General features: G+C 38.4%; 2 protein-coding genes across 5 annotated transcripts; both read left to right on the top strand.

Moving 5' to 3' along the window:
- The first annotated feature begins 581 nt into the window (after nucleotides 1-581).
- On the top strand, nucleotides 582-4,112 carry akr1a1b (aldo-keto reductase family 1, member A1b (aldehyde reductase)). Of its 3 annotated transcripts, none has more exons than XM_007248172.3 (9): nucleotides 582-600; nucleotides 1,739-1,834; nucleotides 1,976-2,095; nucleotides 2,597-2,748; nucleotides 2,942-3,137; nucleotides 3,254-3,453; nucleotides 3,564-3,636; nucleotides 3,729-3,815; nucleotides 3,948-4,112. In XM_007248172.3, exons 2-9 carry the CDS (start codon nucleotides 1,754-1,756, stop codon nucleotides 4,011-4,013), a joined length of 975 nt encoding a protein of 324 aa, XP_007248234.2. In that variant the 5' UTR covers nucleotides 582-600; nucleotides 1,739-1,753; the 3' UTR covers nucleotides 4,014-4,112. The 3 variants fall into 3 exon arrangements, with proteins under 3 accessions (XP_007248234.2, XP_007248233.2, XP_007248231.2); XM_007248171.4 differs by lacking the exon at nucleotides 582-600 and adding an exon at nucleotides 746-885; XM_007248169.4 differs by lacking the exon at nucleotides 582-600 and adding an exon at nucleotides 934-1,055.
- Nucleotides 4,113-5,695: 1,583 nt separating this feature from the next.
- Nucleotides 5,696-13,081, top strand: LOC103027913 (nuclear autoantigenic sperm protein (histone-binding)). 2 transcript variants are annotated; one of them, XM_007248166.4, is made up of 15 exons: nucleotides 5,697-5,884; nucleotides 7,396-7,434; nucleotides 7,524-7,637; nucleotides 8,401-8,481; nucleotides 8,554-8,654; nucleotides 8,928-9,479; nucleotides 10,743-10,804; nucleotides 10,880-10,956; nucleotides 11,065-11,138; nucleotides 11,306-11,494; nucleotides 11,597-11,769; nucleotides 11,854-11,925; nucleotides 12,041-12,112; nucleotides 12,415-12,543; nucleotides 12,874-13,081. In XM_007248166.4, exons 1-15 carry the CDS (start codon nucleotides 5,847-5,849, stop codon nucleotides 12,910-12,912), a joined length of 1,812 nt encoding a protein of 603 aa, XP_007248228.3. In that variant the 5' UTR covers nucleotides 5,697-5,846; the 3' UTR covers nucleotides 12,913-13,081. The 2 variants fall into 2 exon arrangements, with proteins under 2 accessions (XP_049335500.1, XP_007248228.3); XM_049479543.1 differs by lacking the exon at nucleotides 12,415-12,543 and having other exon boundaries at nucleotides 5,696-5,884.
- The last annotated feature ends 3,102 nt before the right edge of the window (nucleotides 13,082-16,183 follow it).

Here is a 16,183-nt window from a genome sequence, read left to right as displayed (position 1 = left end):
CATTATATGGTCTTTACTTTAATATATACAGTATTTTAAACACAGGTAGCCATTTAAAGTCATTATCCTCAAAATTATTGTATTTTGCACTACTTTATCTTATTGTGCCGTGTTATTTTTGATACAAACAAGTTTAATAAATATACATTTTGCAAGAAGGATGTTCTGTATTGCATTAATTCTATCTAAAACAAAGGCAAATGTGTAGGTGAAAAGAAGCTTATAGGCAGAGTTGAACACAAAATGTATTATATAAAAAAAATATCAAGAACTAACAGAGATGTTAGGGACCAGTTAATCTCACAGGGTTAATTTGCTTCGTGATAAAGTGCAGGCTGTAATAATTTATTTCAGCCACCAGATGTCTCTCTTCTCTGAGGTTTCGATGAATCGAATCTGTTTTGGGAGAATCAGGGAGAAGCTTCAAAAGCTTCAGTGAGACAGAAAAATAAACTGTTGATGGGGACAAACGCTGTGAGCCTATATATTGTACATATATATACATATTATTTGTAACTTAATATGTAATATGTATTGTATGTAAACTCCACCAGAAGCATGAAGCAGAAGTTGCAGTCTTAGTATGTGAATAAAAAGTCTGTAAGTAAAAAAGTCTTTGACTTGTCTTAAGATGTGAGAGGTTGTTAGAGTTTGTTTTTAATCGCGTAGTGTACGGATAGCATTATTTATGCTGAAACTGAAAGTGTTGAGCTCGTGTGGGACTTTTAATTTGGTGGTCTGAAACGATGGTATTCCCAAACCGGAAATGTTTTCGTAACGTCACCAGTGAGATATAAAAATTAAAGATTTTAAAGATTTAATGTTTAGCTGTTTTTGTGGAGAATACTGAGGATACCGTTCTGCCCTGCTCGATATATAAATACCGTGAGTAAAAGCCCACTGAGACTCTGTGTCTGTTTAACTGTGTAAAGTGTGTTAAATGTGAGTGAATTAGGCAGCCGGAGTTCAGCCGGACTGGAGAAATGCAGCTGCAGCTGCTCAGATTTTCTCTTCTCTGTGTTTATCACTCCTGCAGATCTCACCGCCGCAGCTGGGTACGCTTAACCTGCAGCCTAGTGTAGTGTAGTGTAGTGTAGACACATAGTGCTTTACTGCCTTCATTTAGTTACTGCTGTTAATTATAAAGCTTATTTCTAGACTCGGTAAGCTAGTGAATTATTTAACTATAGTTATATAAACTGCACTCCTCTATCTCTACCTCTATCACTTCACCAGTATCTGCAGCAGTTTTCTGGGTTAAGTGCATGTCTGTGATCTTAGTATTTCGTATTATGTTTTTTTTTTTCCTGTCAGCAACTTTACAGTTTTAACATTAATACAGAGTGATAGTGAAAGTATGACTCTGGCCACACAAGTGTATCAGGTTTAGGTCAAAAGTCAAAATAATGTTTTTATTTTCTATATAGAACAGATCTTCTCTGGGAAGTCTTTTCTACCTAAAACCTTGTAAATATTCAGTTTTGCCCATATGCACTTGACTGTCTGACCCTTTTAGGAAGTCAGCTGACAAGTCAGCAGGTCCCTCCTTCCTTCCTTTCTTTTCCTCTATGACAACAATAATGCTTAGCCGGAGTGTCTCCATGAGAGCATTTAATCTGCAAAGGTGTAGGTGCATTAGTTTTACTTAGACAAACTAGTGTATATTTGCAGACTGTTAGCCACTATCACGGTCATATAGAAGACTTGAAAAGGAGATTATCTCATGTTCTGTCTGTAGGTTCACAAAGCAAGCATGAGTGATTTTGCAGTCCTCAACACTGGCCGAAAGATGCCCCTTGTTGGACTAGGAACGTGGAAAAGTGAACCTGGAAAAGTGAGTTTTGAATTAGACCACACATTACACATTATCATCTTGTAATGTGTTCTTTTCAGTGAGAACTGTCAGGATCGTTCTTTTCTGTTTGTAACAGAAGCATGGTTTCAGTCAGACTTTTTTTACTTTTTTTAATTGCAGGTAAAGCAAGCAGTGATCTGGGCACTTCAGTCTGGCTATAGACACATTGACTGTGCTGCCATCTACGGAAATGAGCCAGAAATTGGTGAAGCTTTGCAGGAGATGTTGGGGCCTGATAAAGTAAGTCAGACATGCAGATTAAAAAAGCTGGAAAACAAAACAAATACAGCCACCCATGGTGCCAATGCCACTAGCATTTCCAACAAGACTGTGTTAAAAAAAAGGGGATAGTAGCTTACATTGTAAACTGTAATCTGATACTGTTCATTTATTTCTTAAAATTTCATCACTGCTGTTCAAACACCTATCATAATCGCATCTCACATGTTTATATATTAAAAAATTGGTAGTTGAACAATTTTGGCAACATAAGATTTTTTTCTATGACTGTGATGTCATGTCAAAAATACCAGCAGCTGTTTGCCACTTTTGGAAAAAAACATGCATTTTTTGTTTTGTTTTTATTTTTATTAATAACACCAGCTTCCAGTTACACTTTGAAAAATCTCATGCCAAACTAACCAACATAAATCATGCTTTTTTTCTCATGTTATATTTTGTCTATATCAAAACATGTGCTTCTACAGTGACAGGATGCTTGCTCTCTATTATCACTGTCAGGCTTTAAGGCGAGAGGACGTATTTGTTACCTCTAAGTTGTGGAATACGCGGCACCATGCAGAGGATGTGGAGCCTGCCCTGCTCAAGAGCTTGAAGGAGCTGAAGCTGGAATACCTGGACCTCTACCTCATTCATTGGCCTTATGCTTTCCAGTGAGCCCCCTTCCCCTTAGCATTATTAACTGATGAACACTGCCCCCAACAGTCACATGAATGGAACTTTTTACAAACCTTAAAGCTTGTTGTTTAGTTTAGTTGTTTATACTTGTTAAGTTAAGTTAAAAACTATATAATCCACTGTTTTAATATTATTACAGTTGTGAAGTTTTGTTATTTTTGTTTTCAGACGTGGGGATGTTGCTTTTCCAAAAAAGGAAGATGGGACCTTACTGTATGATGATATTGACTACAAAGTGACATGGGCTGCCATGGAGAAACTTGTTGAAAAGGGACTTGTGAGGGCCATCGGAATCTCAAACTTTAACAGCCGACAGATTGATGACATCCTATCAGTGGCCAGTATAAAGCCTACTGTTTTGCAGGTCAAGAGTTGAAATATGTTTTCTTGATTTGAAATGTAAAGAATCGTCATATCCATTATTATGAACTTTAATGCTTAGAAAATTAACAAAAACCCAAACATTTCTTTATTGACCAGGTGGAAGGGCACCCATACCTGGCACAGGTGGAGCTGCTTGCTCACTGCAGGGAACGGGGAATAGTGATGACTGCCTACAGTCCACTGGGTTCTCCAGACCGAGCCTGGAAAAGACCAGATGAGCCAGTTTTGTTACAGGAACCAGTCATTGCTTCTTTGGCCAAGAAGTACAAGAAATCTGTGGCACAGATTATAATCAGGTATATACAGTATGTCTCAAACAATGTGGCTGTAACACATAGTTAAAATCATAGTATGTGTATATGTCTGTATATTAGCTGTGTGCTTTATTATGTACATTTTTTTTCAGGTGGCAAACCCAGCGAGGAGTAGTGACGATCCCAAAGAGCGTTACAGAGTCTCGCATAAAAGAAAATATACAGGTTATTACATTTGCATGTGACATTAAAAGTTTTAATCAGCAGGCATCACTGTGGTAATTTTGCATGTTAAAGTCATGTTTTCCTACTTGCAGATCTTTGACTTCACACTGGAGCCTGAGGAAATGAACAGCATTACAGCATTGAATAAAGGCTGGCGTTACATAGTGCCAACAATTACTGTAAGTTTTTTTTAACACTAGTCGTGTTAACACAAGTCGTTCAGACTTTACCACTAGGCTGAAAATCTCTCTAAAATGTTTATTAAGAAATGTTGGACATGTACACTCAATATGATTTTTTTTTTTTTGCAGGTTGATGACAAGCCCTTACCAAGAGATGCAGGACACCCTCACTACCCCTTCAATGATGCATATTAACACATCATGCTCCAATAATCTGTGCCTTCCAACCCACTTCAATTAAAACCCACTTCTGTATGCTGATCACAATAAATGTTTTTCTTACTGATTGGAGAATTTGTGATGTTTTGTATTGATTCAAATGTGCACATTTTAGGGAGATTGAACAGGATGCAGAAATCATTCCAAAAAATTGTAATCTGCAGTCTTAAAACCATGTAGTCTTATTTAACTGGTTGGGCACCCCTGTTCCCAAGTGACCCAAGTCAGTGGGTCTATAATTACTGTTTGTACACAAATTAGGTTTAATGTTTTAATGTTATTACTGCCCTGCATTTGCACTTCAATTTGGAATTTACAGACATTATTTCTAAATTATTTTCTGTTATGGTGAGCTTAGAATATCCTACCTACAGTTTTATTTGGACAGCTGTATCTAAAAACACACTAAAGGACATATACATTGAATTATTGGAGATAATATAATAAATATTAAGTGACATTAATATTATTAATTGCTGAACATGCAGACTGCATCTCTGAAAAATAACAGTGTGAATGTTGTGATGTCACTGATGTTAAAGGTTACTTTCTTAAAGGAGTAGTTATGCATGATGACAGAGTGAACAGGAAATTCTTGCACACCAATGCTAAAGGAATAATTATAATTCATATAGTATAGATCAGAAGTGTCAAAAGTATTCACATTCATTGCTCCGGTAAAAGTATAGATACTATGGTTTAAAAATACTGTAAAAATTAAAGTATGAAAAAAGTATGAAAAAATTAAAGTACTCAAGTAAAAGTGTGAACATACAAGATTTCAAACTACTTAAAGTAAGTTTTGGGATTTAGGGCCTTCCCTGGTGATAATAGGTAATTGCACCAAGCATGCTGAAGAATCATTTTAAACTGGGCAATTGTGATGCAGTCTACTTTCAGAGCGGATGAATCCGATTCCAGGTTATGTTCAGTCAAAACATGGGTGAATGAGCTACTGAGCTCTGAGTTTCCCCTTCTGAAGTCTCCATTGCTCCACCAGCCTGCTTGTGTTAAGTAAAACTGAGCAGGATCCTTTTTTAGAGGCTGTACATTTGACGTAAGTACGTAAAAGACGCATGATGTGGCCAGAGGAACTCTTACAAAAAACTACCCAACAGCCCAGTTTTTAAAATGAATGCTTTAAAGTATAAAAGTAAAAAGTAATGTAAGGGGTAAAAAATGCCAACCACAGTATAGTGCAGGACCACCCCATTTTTCTAAAAGCCATCATTACTATCTTTTATTAAAATGTTAATGTTGAAAAAAAGAAATTGGGATGCACTGTACTACCTATTTCAACCACGTATGTCCCTTTTGAAAATGAATGTATTCTAGTATAATGTAAATATATTAAAGATCTATCTATTTATCTAACATATGTGCAATATGTAACAACTTTTAATCCATCCATCCATCTAGTTATGTATTGTTGCACTGTGTTGCATGGGTTCATGACATGTAAATCAAAACTATACTGGGGACACAAACGACGGGTAATTATTGATTATTAATATTGACCCTCCTGACAGTGATGATTTTAGCATGAGCTCGAGCTCGGAGATGCTCCTGAAGAAGCGCAGCAGAGAGAAAAGCGGCGCGTCTCCTTTAACAGCGCTCTCCCGCGCTTTGGCGCAGGGTGAAAGTTCGGCGGAAGTGAGGACGCTGTATCCGTATTTAAAGGCGCCAACAAAGCGGGAGAGAAGTTCGGGGCGCGCTGATCTGCCATCTTCTGTTTTAAGGCCAGTTCCGCGGAGTAAACGGCGCTGTTCTTTCCAGAGACGCTTCCTTGGCTTTTCCCAGACTGTTAAAATGCCAGAAGAGACGGCCGCCGCGTCCACTGCTGAGAGGTGAGCGGAGCGGCGCCTGTGTGCAGGAGCAGCCGCAGAAGCTGTAGCAGTATTAGTACATCAGTAATAGTGGTATATCAGTGGAGAGAAGGACAATGAGCAGCAGGGCTGAGACAACTTCATGTTTAAAGATGGTAATCCAGGTCCGGGAAGTGATAATCCACACCGGGATTGTGTTCCAGCTGCAGCAAATGAGCGCAGGCTGCATCCCAGTTCTCTCAGCAAGTTCGGAACAAAATCCTGCGATGGAGTTTTATTTTCTGGACCTGGATTACCCTCCTCTATCCATATATTACGTTACCTCAGAATGAGCTGTGGAGAACTGCTGCTCTTACACAGCGCCACTACTGAAATATATAGTCCACAAACCGCAGACCAAACTAATATTGAGGCGTTTTTGGTTGAGTTTGGGTGTTTCTGCGCCCGCGCTTGTGTACCGAAAGTGTCGGTGTGTGTTTGTGTGCGTGCGCGTGCTGGACTCCCGCGTTTGGCGGGAGAACGAACGCTGTTGCTGTGTTCGCTGTGTTAGTTGGCTCGGGTTAGCTTAGCTAACAAGTGTCACTTTTCCCCCTCGGTTAAACTGCGTTTAGCTAGAGTTAAAAAACTACCTAGTTAGTTAACCTACCTTGGGTAACGTTGTCTGCAGCAACTGCTAGCTAGTAACTTTATTTTAAGTTGTATTCATGGCTTATATAACTTAACTAGTTAACGTTAAGCTAAGCTAGTTAACTATGTTTTTGTGTATAATAACAATAAGCCAGTACTTCAGTGATGCTAACATGAATAGTTGGCTAATCTAACGCTAGCTAGTTAAATGTTAACCTATTTAAATGTTGAACACTGCCACCCTGCAATGGGTTCAGAAACTTTTTTTTTTTTGAAAACTCACGTTAAATTAGGCCAGTTAAACTTTTATGGCCAACTGTGTTGTAGCTCATCTACTTGTGTGTGTTTTCTTTATTGCGCTGTTGCTGTGTAGAGGGGAATAATAGTAGTAATATTATTATGAATAAATAAATACATAAATAAATAATAATAATAATAATAATAATAATAATAATAATAATAGTGTCTGCCTTGCTTTTAGGCACTGTGAGTGAACAGTTCAGCCCAACCATTCAAACCCTTCAGTGTCAGAATTTCAATTCTGACATTCTTGCAGCTTAGGCAATACATTACTTTTTTATGTTTTCCCTCTCTCCCATTATCAGCCTTAAACTATGGTCGTTTAATCTTATTTGCCATTAGGTAGACATTCCAAAATGTTTAATTGTATTAGTCTATGTCATAAATGTATTATTAATTACCGTGACATTATACCATGTGGGGGTGAATACCTTAAGCTTTACCTCAGCTAAATTAAGCAGACATGAGAAATATTAGTTAAGTAAATATTAATAATTGCTGAACATGCCTAATGTGTGTTCACTCGTGTAAAATTCTCAATCTCAAAATGTTGTGCTAATGATCCACATTTTTACATGGATTAGCTAACTGTCTTTATTTTGCAGCACGGAGGAGAAGCCCTGCTCATCCAGTGCTGCAGACAGGTGAGTTTATGGTTCCAGTAAGTGAAAGGATTGTGTACTGGTTATGTATACAAAAACAATAACATTTTTATTTATTTATTCTTTTACAGTTCTGTAGATGTGGCTGAAGAGGCAAAGAAGCTCATTGGCACAGGAAACAGACACCTAGTTATGGGTGATGTCGTGTCTGCAGTCAGTGTGTTCCAGGAGGCGTGTGCAATGCTGTGAGTACTGCTGAGAATATGTAGTGGTCTAAAGGCGCTTTCACACTACATGCAGTTGTCCCACCTCTGCACGTTGACCCCTGCTGGATTCAATTGTTTTTCCAGCGGCAGAAGTTTGCAGCTGCCATGGAGCAGTGTGGAACACTGTGCAGCAGAAAACACATCTCGCACATGTGGTCTCACACGGCCAGGGGAATCTTTAGTACTACCAACAAAAACACAGGCAACATTATAGAATAACAATTAGTGACTATTACCTTCAACTGTACATCACTTCCCTACACTCCTTTAGACAAAATGGGAGGAAGACTGGAATCAGAGCTTTATTCTGATAAGAGACAGATACAGGTATATAGAGGCGGCAGCAGACTCAAAACTCAATCACTGGTGGCAGAGGTGACTTGTTTTAGAAAATGCCTATTAGCGGGTGACGCTCAGTCAACAGCAGCACAACACAACCACAACTGGTCAGCTTTCAGCAGAGTGGAAAACAATGTGCCATACCACTGGCAATATGAAGGTGCCTTAAGGGTGGTGATGGAGTGAGGTGTAGGCATTCCTGCATAATTGAAAATGTCACATTTCAGTTTTGGGACTTATGGTTTAAAGATTACTGCATACTGGAGGAAACCTTGTTGCAGTTGATTTGCATTTTGATGAATATTAGTAAGCTTTTAATATTTTACTGTGACTGACTACCCATGCATGCCCATTAAATCTCATAAGTTGCTCATGAAATGATCACTTTCTGATTATTCCTCAGCGCTGAGAAATATGGGGATACTGCTGATGAATGTGGAGAGGCCTTTTTCTTGTGTGGGAAGTCCTTATTGGAGCTTGCCAGGTAACATAATATTTGCAGTCAAAAGAGTAAGACTGTTACATTTTCAAAGTATTAATCCTTGTGTTCTTGCAGGATGGAGAACACAGTCTTGGGGAATGCTTTAGAGGGAGTCCCTGAGGAAGAGGGAGAGAAACAGGATGATTCCAAGATTGAGAGTGCAGACAACTTGGATGGTTGGTATACCAGATCTGTCTAATGTGAAATGAATTTTCCAAATAGACTTGGCAGTTTTTTTTGTTTTGTGCAAGTGTGGCTTTAAGTTTATTATTTATCATAAGCATCAGGTAGCAAATTAAACATGGGGGGCCTATAGATTGCTTGGGCAGATAAATATGCTGGTGGCTTTTGACAGCTTTTTGTAAGTGGAAAAATCATTACAATTGTCTGCAAATCCTTCAGCTTTGGAATCCAGCAAGTGTTAAATGTGAGTGTTTTCCACACAATAGAGAAAACCAGAGATGAGCTTCGCGAACAGGTTTATGATGCCATGTCTGAGGAGAAGAGGGACTCTGAAGATAAAAAGGAGGCAAAGGAAGATGGGAAAGAGGTAAAGGAGTCTGGAGACATGCAAGCAAAAAAGGAAGATGCTGAAGATTCCGCAGTCAAAAAGGAAGAGAAGAGTAAATCTCCTGTTAAAAATGGTGAGAACACCACAGTGCATCCTGCCAAAGAAGAGAAGGCTGCTGAAAGCCAAGGGAAGACTGCTAAAGACTCAGTCAAAACTGATGAGAAAGCTTCTGAAAATGGAAACAAGACAACAGAGCATCTAGTCAAAAGTGAAAAAGCTGAGGATGGCAAGGTAAAGAAGTCTCCTGCCAAATGTGAAGAGAAAGCTGTGGAGGATTCAGGCAAGATGGAGGAGGGAGCGGATTCCTCAAAACAAGAAGACAAGGCAGTGACTAATGGGGCTAAGAAGAATGTGCAGCAAGATGTCAAGAGCACAGAAGAGCCAAAAGATGGTGAAGATGCTCCAGAGCCTATGGAGGAAGAAGGTGGAGGTAAAGATGCTGACTGGAGGGCAGCACATGTAGGATGGGGTGTGGTTTGTTTAATCACTTGGGGCCAGTTGTTCAGAGGTAATCTGATCGGATTTTGGTTTTCGGATTGGATCAAATCTGGAAAACGGGTTGTTCAAAAGGGAAAGAAGCATTCTGAAATCGGATCAGATCACGTAATCCAATCCTAGTTTGTAAATGGATCAAACCTTCAGTTTCTGTTGTTCAAAACTTTTCAGTAGGATTTGGATAACTTTGATCCAAAAAAACAGGATTACCCTGATCCCAACAAGGGGTAGGATTTCAAGGTGGATTTCAGGAAGTAAATGTGGTAAAACTTTAAAATCAAAGTTTTAAAGAAAAAAAAAATACATTTGTACAATTTAGTGTATATACATTTACTTCTATTTTGCACTTGACCTGTTTAACCGTTACAGTAATAAAGTAGACATTGGCTACCAATTAAGCCTTTTACTATAGTAACGTAAAAATAAAAACAATCTTGACCCCATTAAATAAACCCCCCAAAAGATTTCAATAACAAACAAAAATAATATATTCATTTTTTCATCTACGTCACTGTCATTCATCACTATATATTAATGTCAAAGAAACATTTATCAGATATGAAGCTGTCAAAAATAATTTCGAACAATTGAAAAGAACACCAGAGTTTGTTCTGGTTCTTCAACAGGCTCAGGTGCATCATGAACATCACAGAGAGGGACATTGCGTCTGGTAGCAACATTGGGCAGGACAATACATGCAAGTGTTATGTTGCATGCTCCCTGTGGTTCGACTCGCAAATAGTTAAGGCATGCAAAGCATCTCTGCAGAATGCTCAATTGCTCGTATTGTTTTGCAATAAGCAGTATCTTGTTACTGCAAGAAAAAGAGTCATCAACCCCTGTTGGTTCTTCTATCTGTTTTTTACATAGCTGGTAATCCGGATTAGGTAATCCTGAAAACTGTGTTTCTGGATCAGGTTGATCCAATCCAATATTGCTTTGAAAAACTGGCTTAAAAGTAAGACAGATCACCTGATCCTGGATAGCAAAAAATGTGATTACCAAATCTGGATAATTTTGATCCGGATTACATTTTTTGAACAACTGGCCCTTGGTGTATACTTGCTTCCACTGGCCTCTGGGGTCTGCACTGTTCTGATGGTGACAAATACATGATCAGGGCCCAAAGACCTGTAATAGTAACTTTTTTTTTTTATTTTATTTTATTTTTTTTTTTTTTTTAAATAAACTATTTTAGATGACGACGAAGAAGAAGAGGAAGATGAGGATGAAGAGGAAGGGGAGGGAAAAGACGATAAGGTTTGACTTTATTCATTTTAATTAAGTCAGTTTGTTTATAATATAAAATAATGACCTTGAAACTTCTTCCTGTAGGAGAGTGAAGAGGAGGAGGTTGGAAATCTTCAGTTGGCATGGGAGATGCTGGAAGTGGCGAAAGTTATTTACAAAAGGTAAAGGTGATTCTTGGAAGAACCCTTTCCTTTTTTTTTTTTTTTTTTTTTTCTTCCTCCCCTGTTAAAGTAATACTTGGTTTGAAAGAAGGTATTTTTGTCTTGTAGGAAGGAGAGCAAGGATGACCAGTTAATGGCAGCACAAATCTTCTTGAAACTTGGAGAAGTTGGTGCAGAGTCGGGTATGTCTTGTTAAAGCTAATTTAAGGGGGAAGCAGAGTGCCCATGACTGCACACAGAGCCCACTGAAGGAGTTCTGTTTTGAGGGCTCCTCTTTTCCCTGTAAAACTAGTTATCAAATTCATTAGTCCTACAAAACCTTAACTAATATTCTGCATTTTTTTTGTAGGTAATTACCCTCAAGCTCTGGAGGACTTCAAGGAGTGCTTGGCTCTACAACTGAAGCATTTGCCGCCTCACAGTCGTCTGCTGGCAGAGACCCATTACCAGCTGGGCACAACTTTTAGCTACACAGCTCAGTACAACCTGGCAATTGAGCACTTTACAAAGTCAATCAGCGTAATTGAGAGCCGATTGGGTATGTAAAAGGAGTTCTTTGCTTGTGTTCAACCTAAGACATGTATGGCACTCTTTGTACTGTATAGCCAGGACAGTCTTTAAACATGTCTGTTGTTCTTAGCCATGCTTCAGGAAGTAATTAATAAGGCAGAGGGTGCTGAGGAAGCAAAGGAAGAAAAGAATGAGTTTGAGGAGCTGAAGCAGCTACTTCCAGAGATTACTGAAAAGGTAGAAGATGCAAAGGAAAGTCAGAAGACAGCAGCTGCAGCATCAGAAGCTATACACCAGACACTGGTGAGTTAAGCTCTACTAATGCATTTAAAGGAGGGTGACTGTTGGAGAAGCCCACTCAAAATTCTGTCTGTATCTTTGTTTCAGGGAGGAGCATCTACATCCTCTGCATTTCCAACTGAAAATGGGGGCCCATCTTCATCCTCAACAGTCAGCCAGGTTTGATTCGGTTTATTCTGGGTTTTATTTTTCCCCCTCTAAACCAACCTTTCAGCTACATTTTGACTCTTTGAAGTGTACAATGGTTAAAACTTGATTCTGTGTATCCTTTCAGATTGCCGTAAAACCAGCGGACAGTGCATCTTCGGCAGCTGCATCAGATATCTCTCACCTTGTTCGTAAGAAGGTCAGTAGCTGGGTTATAATTTGGTATGGTTTATAACTTACTTGGGTGGTATGTGTCCTTGTTAACTGTCCCTAGTATTGATTTTAGTAAAATGCATTTCCCCATGCCTTATGAGAAGTATGCATGATGGATTGTTTTGTAGCGAAGGTATGATGTGTAAAGCATGGTGGATGAGGTGACCTGAGCTTAGTAAGATTTGTTCAGTGGATGTGGCTTGTGCAGTGATTGGGTGAGGAGCTGAGGTGAGGAGGAAGTAGGAGAAGGAAATAAAGTGTTCTGTCCTGCTTTGTGTTCCTGCACAGAGGAAACCAGAAGACGAGAGCCCAAAAAAGGACAGTGATGCTAAAAAGGTCAAACAGGAGACCACAGTTAATGGCAGCGGTGACTCTGCCAGCAACAGCAATGGAGTCCAGGAGAAAATGGAGCAGGAGGCGAGTTGATAGGCTTATGTTTCTCCTTGTAGAGTCAGTGGAGGTGGTTGAGGACAGACTAGGCTAATATTGCTTTGTTGCTTCATTGCATCATATCTTTTATACAAACCTACTAAGGACATCCTCTGGAGGAATTGTCTTTTGCTTGATGTCGCTTTGCTGGCCTGTGGATTTTTATTTTTGCAAAGCTGGTTCAGCTTGTGGCTTATAAGCTGTTGAGTGGTTTTACTGAAGTATCCTCTCCACTAATTTACACTCAGCTGTTTGTGGTTAGTTTAGGTTCAGTTTAATTGTGTTGGTGCTAATGTGTCTTCTTGGTTTGTTTTTCAGCCTGTGAATTCCACTTCCTCTGTAGAAACATCAGCATGATGGGAGGTTCTTCTCCTGGCTGACCACGGATCTTCCAACCAGCACAGCATGCCTGCCTCAAGTCTCCACAAACAGCTCTTTGTTTTGTAAATAAGACATTAACCTTTTTCTGTGTGTGTCCAACTTTTGTATTGTAGTAGTTTCAATAAAGATATTTGCATATGTCAAATGTTGCATTTTTAGTTGCTTATTGGCTAATCTCAAAGGTGTTTTTTTTTTACTCAAGTTAAGTCATTTACCTAAGGGCGTTTTTTTTTTTGTTGTTTTTTTTTTTAAATTGTATTCGCAATTACAAGTGCGCACATTCATTCACTACTCACAAATGTACATATACAAACTCACAAAACAAAAGGTGCAAAACGATTGACCCTCCCCTTATCTCTTTCTTGAAATATGATCCTTCACAAACCAAATGGCATCTGTCCAGTTACTAGCAGTTCTTGTAGCCTTATGAAGCTTTGCTCTAGACCGCTCCAGAATCGAAAGGTTCAGAAAATACTGTAGCCAAATGTTTAACAGCATATTAGGCTCATGGTATTAATTTAAAATACCCTTTTTATAAGCAGCTGTTAAACCTGCCATCAGAGTGTTCTGTATTAGCTTCAAATTAAATCCAGAATCCTTAGGATAGTGTCATTAGTTGTGAAGGTGTATCAGCTGATCCTTTAAGATGAAATTTTGATAATGTACCAAAGTGCACCTCTTCTGTGAACAGCAATTGGACATCCACCTCTATCCATACATGAATTTACAAGTGCTTGTTGGTGAAGAGCAGTAAATCCAGTTGCCTATTGTCTGGTAAGGGGTGGATCGCTGCTAGATCCAACTAGCACTTGTATTATTGATATGAATACAAGCAATAACATCAATATGCAGATGAACTATTTTAAGGACGTGAGGGCTAATGTGGATTAAGTTAATCGGTGGACATGTTTTAAGTTTGCAATGACTGACTAGGGGAGACCTGGCCTTCCTAAGGGAGCCCTGCCTGATTAATCACTCACTGCAAAGAGTGTGTATTACCTTAACCAGTGAGTAAAAACCACTGAACAACTGCTTGTTACATTTTATTTTCAGCAGCTTGAACTTAGAGACTCTAGAGCAGGGGTATTTGATTAGAATTCAGTTCGGTCCAGTTAGAGAAAAATACGCCAGGCCGAGGTCCGGACCGTTGACATTTTTAACTTGTGTTATGATTCAGTATTATATACTGTATACTGAAGAAGCCTAGTACTCCTGTCAGTGTTTTATCAACAACTGAAAGACAAAACAAATTACACATACTAGTATATTTCAACAATATGTATTAAATAGACCCGTCACAATAATTACATTATCAACCTATCATAAAATAAATGGAAACACCCTGAACTTATCGAGTCTATTAATGTGAATCTGTATGTTCACTTTGTTTAAAAATGCTATATTTATTCTATTTGATTTTATTTATATTAGATTTAGGCCTGCCTGTCATGATAATTACATGAATGACAAATCATACAATATAGGAAGAAATGTTTGCTGAACTTGGCCAAAATGTATTTAATATTATTACTGTATCAGATTTTATTATATTGTGGGTAAAACTGATGGGGGAAGTTGCCAATGCTTTTTGTTTCCTGGGGGTTGCCGTAGTTTTGAGGTAGGGTTGTTTTTGGAGAAGAGAGTGTGCCTGAGGGTTTTTTTTTTCTTGCTGAGGAGTTCTGATCAGGTGGAGTAAAGTGGAATATTTTGGACTCTTGTCTCGGTTGTTTCTCTTTAATTCCTCCGAGTAACACCGCTCGGTTACATTACTGTTAGTATGTTTTATAAATGTAGTATCTTAATTTATTTTTCTGGTGCGCACCATCTGTATTCTCATCTTTTCTTGCTTTATTCTCCAACTGCAGCTTCTCACTGCCTGCTTCGCCTGTGTGGCTCCGCGCTCTCGCATCTGCACAGATCTGATTGGCAAAGGAGAGTGTTTTTTTACAGCACACGTGATTGGTCACTAAGTTTACTGCGATGTAAAGCACGTAAACTGTAAAGACAATAAACGTTCCGCCGCTTTAAAAAAAACGCTGTCATAATTAAATCCTTCTCAGTAGTTTATCGGTTTGGGTCCGGATCCGGACCGCGGTCCGCCTATTAGTGACCCCTGTACTACAGCATAGATTAGGCTGTGCTGAGGTGTTACAGCTAGCACCAACATGGCAACACAGTACTGAGACAGCGTGTGCTAGGATAATGCTGAAACCATACGTTTCTGTGTCTGTGGATGCACCAACTGACTTACTGGAGCCGCAAAAGCCATAATACTACAGTATGTAGTATGTCTCATCTAAAGTTCCACTGAGTTATAAGTGTCCTTTCCAGACAAGAGCTCACCAGCCACACTGTGCACAAATGTATTTTATTAATTACTCCCAGAATTGTGCACCTCTTTCCATTTCTTATTAACAGTATGCATCACATAAGGAAAAGATGCTAAATCATCCTCAGGGCACTGTGCAAAATGAACCGAATGACACAAATGATACAGGAAAATGTAGCTACAGTTCTGTGCAAAATTCTGATTCGCTGAACTGTGTTTGGTCCAGTCAAAAAAAAATTATATTACATTGCAATTAATGAAAAAAGCAATATCTTTTAATCTTTTAATGTTTTTTTATTCAGTATATGTTTAAAAGCTTGTAGACACAAACTCATTCACTGTCTTGCTTAAAATAGTTTAAATTACAACTGAAATCAGAAAAAGTTAGGACAATATAAAAAATTTTATTTAAAAAAGCAGCAATTCAATTTGTCATTTACATCAGTCCCTGCAGTTCAGGCCTACAGACCTACAAACTTCATGTTTTTGCAACAAGATAATGCAAAACCACATGCTGCACACACATGACAAAGAGATATTGAACAGACAAAACATGAAATATCTTGGGTTATTACCGACTGCAGTGAAATAAAAAGTCAATGTAAATATAACAAACACTGCTTTTTTAAGTTGCATCTTCTATTTTGCATCGTTGTGTTTGTGTTCTTCTGTGCCTTATCTATCTATCTATCTATCTATCTATCTATCTATCTATCTATCTATCTATCTATCTATCTATCTAGGTTTAGAGTGATGTTCCTATAATGATGCTTCTGAGATGTAGCACTTTGACATTTGTTTTAAATGTAAACTGCGTTACAAATAAAATGTATTATCTATCGATCGATCAATCTATCTATGTACTTATCTATCTATACATGTATTTATATATCTATCTATATATTTAAATATATATAT

This window comes from Astyanax mexicanus, chromosome 5 (genome assembly GCF_023375975.1).
Source record: "Astyanax mexicanus isolate ESR-SI-001 chromosome 5, AstMex3_surface, whole genome shotgun sequence".
NCBI lineage: Eukaryota > Metazoa > Chordata > Actinopteri > Characiformes > Acestrorhamphidae > Astyanax > Astyanax mexicanus.
The sequence above is the reverse complement of the archived record's forward strand: the minus strand, read 5'-3'. Positions and strand labels throughout refer to the sequence as shown.